The sequence below is a fragment of the Chelon labrosus genome (genome assembly GCF_963514085.1).
Source record: "Chelon labrosus genome assembly, chromosome: 9".
NCBI classification, from domain to species: domain Eukaryota; kingdom Metazoa; phylum Chordata; class Actinopteri; order Mugiliformes; family Mugilidae; genus Chelon; species Chelon labrosus.
Window position 1 is genome coordinate 3,576,404 of NC_140359.1, and position 8,707 is coordinate 3,585,110.

The 8,707-nt window shown below is 44.2% G+C and overlaps 1 protein-coding gene across 1 annotated transcript; it reads left to right on the plus strand.

Annotated features, from left to right (window-relative positions):
• The first annotated feature begins 4,686 nt into the window (after positions 1 to 4,686).
• On the plus strand, positions 4,687 to 7,866 carry ccn1l2 (cellular communication network factor 1, like 2). Its single transcript, XM_084550612.1, has 5 exons — positions 4,687 to 4,873; positions 5,041 to 5,254; positions 5,942 to 6,295; positions 6,424 to 6,614; positions 6,758 to 7,866. Exons 1-5 carry the CDS (start codon positions 4,805 to 4,807, stop codon positions 7,052 to 7,054), a joined length of 1,125 nt encoding a protein of 374 aa, XP_084406738.1. The 5' UTR covers positions 4,687 to 4,804; the 3' UTR covers positions 7,055 to 7,866.
• The last annotated feature ends 841 nt before the right edge of the window (positions 7,867 to 8,707 follow it).

Genomic DNA, 8,707 nt, shown 5'->3' on the forward strand with positions numbered 1-8,707 from the left:
AGGCATTCTCCTTTATTCCCCTTGCATGTACTGGGTACAGACAACCAGGCTAGAAACTTGACTTAATTGATTATTTAATTGTATTTTCCAGTGGAGCTGGTTCATAAAAACGTTCATCATCTTGAGATGTTGGTAGAAGAAAACTCCACAGAACCATGCAATGCCCAATGAAACCCACTCAAATCAAATGGAGACTGTATATAAACACTGACAAAGCCCGACAGGATACTGATTCAAACCTGCAAATGTTCACTTCAGTATTATTGTGAATGTCTTTGATGAATCAAATCATTCACAAATCATTCAGTTTTGATAGCTTGAGTAAAGTTAATGAAATTACAATCCAACAAAGGAATTGTGAGTTTGTGTGAGACAGCCATTGTACACACACAAAATTTGAGTTCAGCTTGGCCAAAGACAGTTGTTGTATTCTTTTAGACAGTTCCTACACATATTAAAGATATACTTGGCCACACAACACCACCTGCCTTTTCAGTAATTTATTGGACAAGAATATCAGTAGGTGTAGTAAGCACACTCTTGACTTCAGAAGCCAGAATCTTGTAAGAGTTTTTCATAACTCTCCACCAGTCTTTGATTTTTTCTCATCTGGCAGATCCTGTGATGAAACTGTGGGGTTATTCACTGCTTTTTGCATCAAACGTTCGGCTGTTTTGGCCGAATTTGCTGAGACACGCTGACTTGCCAGACGCAGGCATCCGCAACCTGTTTTCTGAAGGCCACACTGCATACGGCAATTGCATAAAATATATATATATATATATATCGGTCAGACAGGTTCTACCCGTCCCTCCCTGGCGAGGCTTTGATCATCACCACATAACCCGGAACCCCTGATTCTAATGTGTGATAAATGTGGGGTCTGCCTACTTTAACATGTGCCACCCTTTGTTTTTCACCTTTACTCTGTTCAAATTAAAAGAGTTCAAAAGTTCCATGGGATGTATTTATTTTTTATAGTGATTGTTTCCATTTGTACGTACATCTTTCATGGGTTTTTCTTCGAGTCCAGTATAAACTGTCTGATTCATCCACTGCTGTGTGTTTTGTCCGGATTCCTGTTGTGTCTTCTTGGCTCTCTGTGGTTGACTCAGGCGTTGCGGGACCTCTTCCTCTATGCTCCACACACTTCCTGTTTATCCCCTGGGCTGTTGCTGAACATGTCCGAGTAGCGTCACCTGGCTGAAGGGAGTCTTGTTTTTGATCAGCGGCAGCGAATATTATGTACATTTGTTAAAAAGTCTTTGGGCTGGTGGTTGATGTCAGATACTGAGCTGAAAAAATAAACAGGGCTGTGGGGGGGCAGCGGGGTGATGAATCGCTGACAGCTCATGACCTCCATGTGTATTGGAAATGTTGGCCTGGCTGACAAACAATGGTTGGTACATTGCCACCACAACCACAACCCCCCACTCCTCTATGAGTTTCCAGTACAGCATGGCCAGTGCACACATCCTGCCTTTGTGGGCCAGGAATCCCAAGAATCCAGACTGCTGCCCCCCTCTCCCCACTGCTGCCCAACAAGGTACTCTCATCCACCTCCTCCTCCTCCTCCTCCTCCTCACCCCAACGTCCCAGCGGTTTTACAGGCCAGCCAGTCCGGGTGTCTAGGTGGCTGCTTGCGTAAGTCGAAGCGCTGCATGCGGTTTGATGTTGCACCCCCTCCCGCCCCTCTCCGCACACGGTAACATCACTGCTTTCATTCGGCTGCTGTAACACCTGCTCACAGGAAGCAAGCTGTATGTAGTAGAAGCCACGAAGTGCCACAAATGGGCTTTTAGAAGCACATGAAAACTTGATGAGGTTTTCAGGGTGGTGTGTATGGGGGTGAGCTCATGATCGGAAGTAAGGAATGGGCCCAGAAACAGCACAGCATTAAATTCTTTACTGAAATCCCCAAAAAACTAAACGTACTACCAGTTACAAGCCGACGGCAATGATACAAAGTCTTTTGAATTTCAGTGACTTCAAACATTACTGTCCTGCTAGTTGTACTGCTACTGTACTGCTAGTTTTTTGCAACATGGCTGAATATTTTTCCGATTCTGAGGTTGTGGACGAACCATAGCAGTAGCAAATTACAAGTACACAAGCCGACCGTCGCGGGTGTGCGCGCCGCTCAGAGATGACATTATCCCGATCAGAAGACATCATCCGGGTCTATAGGTCAATCTACAGACCCCGGATGATGATAACAGGTAACTCCGGACTCAACGGGGAATAGCATTAGCGTATCATAACAAAATATTGGTGAAATGAACGAGTTTCGCGGCAGATAAGATAATGCGTTATGTAGAGGCTGCGTTGCGGTGCCCTGATTACTCTCGCTAAATTGATATACGCTGATCTAATTATCTCCTGAATGAATGCAAATGAAACAAAAGTGATATTGGTGAGTAAACGATGGTATTTTATGCTGGAAATAAGTCCAGGTTGTAAAAAACAGTAGTTCCCCTTTCTGACTAAGTTGGCATAGCTTTGGTCTGTTTTTCATTGCTACAGGGATGTGAATGCTTCCCTGGACCATGCAGAGCTTATTGCAGAGACGCATGATCCTGCCACCACCATGCTTCATGCTGAGGATGGTATGTTTGTGGCAATGTGACCAAAAAGCTCAATGTTCAGACCAATCAGACCAAAGAATCTTCTTTCAGTTGAACTTGGAGTCTTCCATAAAACTCTGACTGGTGAAAAGAAAATCTGTTCTATGTAGAGTCTCCTCCATCTCATCTGCTGAAGCTTTTAACTGCTTCAGAGAAGTCATAGGCATCTAAGTGGCCTCCTTCACAAGTCTCTTTGAATGGTCACTCATTGTGTGATGATGTCCATTTCTAGGTAGATGAACACATGTGCCATAATCCATTCATTTCTTATTGATTATTCTTATTCTTATTCTTATTCAAAACACTTGGTAATACAATCGTTATGACACCACTGCTATAGAAACCATCAACATCATACAAATACGCAATAAAACGTTGCATCATAGACGGGTATCTCACATATAGAGATGAATGCCATTACTAAAGCAAGAAACTCTCTTAGAACTATACAAAAATTCTCCTCTCACTCACCACTTCCACCACCACCAGCGCCACATACGTCAAATCCAGGAGAAACATTACTGTCGACCCAATAAAATGGCAAAAATATACATAAAAGATGTAAATATAATTAATTTTACTCACCAGAACTTAAGAAACCATTTAGAGTTCTCCTCACAGCCTGTCAATCAAGGGTAGTCGCTGTCGTGAAAGTTTTCCCGGTTGGGTCAGACTAGCTAGCTCCAGGATTGGGTGGCCTTTCATCGCAATCTCCAGATTTTCCTTCAAAGTCCGCTATGAAAATGACTTTCTAAGAAGATCTCCAACCAAATCAATAGCCTCTCCTCCTTCACCATTGTGAGTTCAAAAAATAGCTATCAAAACATTAACGGGGACGATTTGCTTGTGCAGCTCGCAACAGCTTGATTTAAACAGAGCGGCTTTCTGTCCATCCAATCAGAGGACGCAAAAACACTGACGCTGCCGTAGTCGACAGAGAAGGCCTAAGAATACGAACTTGAAATGTGATTGGTTGAAGGAACAGCATCATTACAATGTATTTCAAGCTTCAACCGCCTGCAGTTTTAGTTGTGAAGGCCCAGGTAGATTTCTTTGACTCCGGCTGAAATGAATACTTTTTAAAAGTGCTGTCATCAGTTTGTGTGCTTTCATTTCAGTTTTTTGGTATTTTGTTTTTAGCAATGTGCCAACTTGTCCAACTCAGCCAAGTGTAAAAATTTATTTTTTTATTTAAAAGAAATTCCACTCCGTTTTGAAAGAGGAGGGAAACCTTCAGCCTTATCAAATGCACCAAATGATGTTTTCCATCTTTCACAACAGCGCGAGCCAACACTTAATGCGAGGATTTTCCTGCTCGCCGACAAAACACTTTTTACATGCCCCTGGGATGACAATGGGAATGCAGAGTTTTTCCTACCAATCATGGGAACCTGAGGATAGGCCTTTTATTTCCTGGAGTGCTGCCCATTAGGAAAAGGGCAGAGGGAACACAGGATGTCCTGAGCACATTGTCCTGCAGCACGTTTGCTGTGGAGTGTAGTTCACAGGGATTTTCTCTCCGTCAGTGTCTTGGCTGTGATGTGTCGGGATTCCCTATTCATGTTTTTCCATTACAACTAAGAATGCCCTAACATTGTCTTCTTTCTTATTGAAAACTGGTTCCAAGTATGAGCTGACCTGTCTAACACACCTCCCTGGAGGCTCAGGGTTTCCCTTATAGTTTTTCAAAGCTAGATTCTGGCGCACACTGTCTATCCAAGATTTAGTTGCCTGAAAAAACTTGTGAATATTTGCAGTTTGGCACCTCGACACTTCTCCCATAAGCCTATTGTGACACATCTGTCAGTACTTCAAACCAAACAAGTCCGCCACCTCCTGCCCCCCTGGACATTCCCTAGCCGCCTTGAGAGGAGAGTAGAAGGTGTCACGGCGGGGGCGGGGACATGTGTGTCTATAAGTGCACAGGGAAACCTCTCTATGAAGTAGAGCTGAGCTGTAGTACAGTAGCTGTAGTAGAGCCCACAGGGAACCTATCAGTGCACGGATTCTGAACTGTGGATACATTTTTCTAGAGCTGAAAAAGTTCATCCTGCTGGCTTAAACTTTACCTCTCTACTCTTGGGACTCTGGACCTGAGCTTTTTCTTACTTCCATACTTCTTGGCTTCTTTGGGAAGATTTTGGGAAGTTTTTTCTTTTTGATTAACTGCTGCAATCAGGATGCTTAACCCTGTTGCTTTGCAGCAGATCATTTCCACACTATTTGTGCTGGGTGGTGCTGCAGTGATGGTGAGTTGCAGTGACTTGTGCCGGCTTGATTTTAGCAACCTTTTCTGCACACATTTCTGTGAAATCACATATTGTTTAGGCATTGAAGCAAAGACTGAAGGATCTTATTATTTTGATTTAAACTTTTTGTTAAATCATCCTGACCTGACCTCTAACCCCCCGTTCAGGCAGAGGCTGAGTGCCCGGCAGAGTGCTCCTGTGCCGCGACACTCCCGCTGTGCCCACCAGGGGTCAGCTGGGTGACCGACCACTGTGGCTGCTGCAAGGTTTGCGCTCGGCAGTTCAACGAGGACTGCAGTGCCACCGAACCCTGCGATCACATCAAGGGGCTGCGCTGCCATCTGGGGGCCGGAGGGGACCCTGAGCGAGGACTGTGTCGAGGTGAGGGAGCCCGTTGTTGACCTCCACATGAAATCACGATTCGATTCCAATTTCACGTTACAAGGTTAATGTTAAAGGTCTGGAAGCCACAGATCTCAGAATTTTTAGAAAAGCTCACGGGATATTAAAAGAGCACTCAAACTACTGGAAGTGTGCGAAAACACTTATATGGAATTAAAGCATGTCTTTAAAGTATGAAACAATTCTGATGATGTGACCTGGGTCTTTTTAGGGAATACAAACCTTTTTTTTAAATCCCTGTTGCACATAAATTGCTAAATAATCGTATCCTTTCCTTTTAGTAAGTTTTCCCCCCTATGTGTAAGTTGTAATGTGTTAACCTCCTGACTACCAGTAGTGCAAATTTATCCTCTGTGGAGGACATTTGTAAGCCTGAATATCTCCCACCCACTGCACACTACTGAATGAACTGTTTTTGCTATCTACAGAGGACAAAATGTCATCCATCAGTTATGTGATTTCTTAAAAATAAAAACTTTTTTTCCCATTTTTTTTCAGTATTCTAATTACCTTACAAAGATTGGGGAATTTAAAATACAATTATGATTGGACAATATTTTTTTTTTTCCTGGTAGTCAGGAGGTAAGTGTTTCTACTGTGTCCTTCCACGAGGTTCAAGGATCTCTGCTCACACCTGTTTCCTGTTCTGTGTGTGTGTGTTGAAAGCTGAGGCCCACGGTTTGCCCTGCATGTTCAATGGTCAGGTGTACCAGCACGGAGAGGACTTCCAGCCCGTCTGCCAGCACCAGTGCACCTGCATGAACGGCGTGGTGGGCTGCATGCCCCTCTGCCCTCACCAGGTGCCACTGCCCCTCTGGCGCTGCACGCGGCCCCGGCTGGCCCGGCTTGGGGGCGGCTGCTGTGAGAAATGGGTGTGTGATGACGATAACAGCATTGGAGAGGAGCCGGACGAACCAGAGCGCATCTCCCCGCCAGATAGCCAGCTACATCCCAACGACATCAGTGCCCTGCTGCAATCCCAGCCACAGCCTCGGCACCCAGCTGACAGCACATTCAGAGGTAAACAGCTCTTTATATTCAGAACTAAAAGAATCGAAAACTATGAACACTGCAGAATATCTGACTGTCTGTCTGGGTGCATGATTTGATTTGATTGTCACACGCTGTCTGTCTCGGCTCTCTCATAGAGATGGTGTCTGAGGTGTTTCCACAGCCTCACTGTTTCCCACAAACCACTGAGTGGACCCAGTGCTCCACCACATGTGGAATGGGCATTTCAAGTCGTGTGACCAACCAGAACCCAGACTGTCAGCTGGTCAAAGAAACCAGACTGTGCCAGATCCGGCATTGTGAGCTGTGGCATCCTGTAGCTAGCAAGGTACAAAACATCTCCATTAGACAATGTAAGAAGAGTGTATGAAGCATAAAATAATGGTATGAAAAAGAGTTGATGCCTCTTAGTTTCATGATCATGTTTCATGAAATAATCTTACCTGTGACTCTTTCTGTGCAATCCAAAAGGGGAAGAAGTGTCAGCGAGTCATCCGCCAACAGGAACCGGTCAGCATCACCTTTGCTGGTTGCTCCACAGCTCAGCGGTACCGCCCTCGCACCTGTGGGGGCTGCACTGATGGCCGCTGCTGCACCCCCTCCCTCTCACGCACCGTGCGGCTCCGCTTCCACTGTCCAGACGGAGACAGCTTCCACAACGTCATGTGGATCCAGCGCTGCCGCTGCAACAAAAGCTGTGGCACAGACAACGGGCCGTCCAGCCCTTCAGTCAGCCTCTACAACGACATCCACACTTTCAGGGACTGATGCTGACTCATCAGGAGCAGCCCTGGACTGCCACAAGTCCCCCCTTCTCTAAACTCGCTGCCTCCCTGTCTGTCAGCTAGGTGGAAAAGCAATACGCTCGCTTGCACTTTAAGCTTCCTGCCGAGGTGATGTCAGTTTGTCCACACTAGCGGTGTATTGCCTCTCTAGCACCAGGGCACCACTGAGGACAAACACACTGCAGTGTGTCTGCTGAGTCACACTGCTGGCAGAGATTTTGAACTGAAACTTATTTTATTTATTTCTAACGTTGTGTCCTCTCCACAGAGGGTGAGGTGTTGTTCTGTCAAACAGAAAGAAAGCCGTTTGGACCAGTGATAAGAAACATTTATGAGGAATGATGGGAATTATGGACATGCATCTTTTTTTCTGATGTATTGTGAAATGTTGAGGAATCCTTAGACGACATTAGATGTATTCCTTAGTGACTGTAAAGATCTGTCCTTTGTTATATAGTGTTTTCTGTATATGCAGAACTGATCGATTGGAACGGTGTGTGTTTGCGTGTGTGTCTGTGTGTAGGTGAAGGTGGACTGGTTTGGAGAATGAGAGTTTACAGAGACAGTGCTCAGTATGCTACTATAACATATAAATGTAAGCATATAGTGTATATAAACTTCACTCTTAGTTGTGGAGTGATAAAGTTCTAGGATCACCTCATTTTTCGGGGTGTGATTTTGTTTATTAGTTCCCGGCCCAGTTCTGTGGCCGTATGTTAAAGACGTGTTACGTGCAGTCATCATGTTTTTGTTTGTAAACTCTTGTACTTTGAATAAAAACTTACCAAACCCTGATGCCTTTCATTCTGGCCAATTTTTGCAGATTTGCAGTCGTACCATAAACGTTCCAGCACTAATGACTGCGTCCACTGTGCACATAAATATAGGAGAAAAGAAAAGAGGACAAATTAATTTCTGGTATCATTTGGCAGACATTTCCAAACTGAAATTAAATAAGAGCTTTCCATCTACCATTCACAATCTTGTCAGCAACCTTTCAGTTCTACTGTTTCTACTCTACTCTAGAATAGTGTCATGAAAGGTTTTCCAGTTCATCAGGTGATGGGCATGAATCTGTGCACCAATTTATAAGGAAATAAAATAGTTGTTGAAACCCGCTGGTGTCACATAAAGGGAAAGTCGAGGGATGTCCAGATTCATTAAGCTTAGTCCTTCGGGAACCATGAATGCCTGTACAAAATGTTTTACATATCCGTCAAGTAGAGGTTGTGATATTTCACTTGATAAGTGAAATGACTGACCTGCTCATGGTGCATAAGAAAAAGACATGGTTTCACTAAAGTCGCTGGGATACATTCCTGGGTGCCATTGGTAATCATGTCGTCCCATCCAATAGATACTTCACTATACACAAAAATGTAAACCTCATGTTTGTGCTATGGGAGTTATTATACTTAATCTTGTGGAAAGAAGAAAAACACCTCCAAATTCAGGTTAGTAGAATACAACTACTGGGTAAGACAGATAGTATATCTGCACCAAATATCAAAGAAATCCCTACAGTAACTATTTCAGAAAAACAACAAAAATATCATAGTGGTGTTGTAAGAAATGCCACCAATGTGGGTAGGGTTCATCCCGTGAGGACCTCAGATGTCTGCACATTTTTTTTATA

Excerpts from the sequence above, each read along its gene's own strand:
- ccn1l2 (XM_084550612.1), top strand. The coding sequence starts at position 4,805 with ATGCTTAACCCTGTTGCTTTGCAGCAGATCATTTCCACACTATTTGTG. Across the intron at positions 4,874-5,040 it reads TGGGTGGTGCTGCAGTGATG|GCAGAGGCTGAGTGCCCGGC; the intron begins GTGAGTTGCAGT and ends CCCCCCGTTCAG. Across the intron at positions 5,255-5,941 it reads TGAGCGAGGACTGTGTCGAG|CTGAGGCCCACGGTTTGCCC; the intron begins GTGAGGGAGCCC and ends GTGTGTTGAAAG.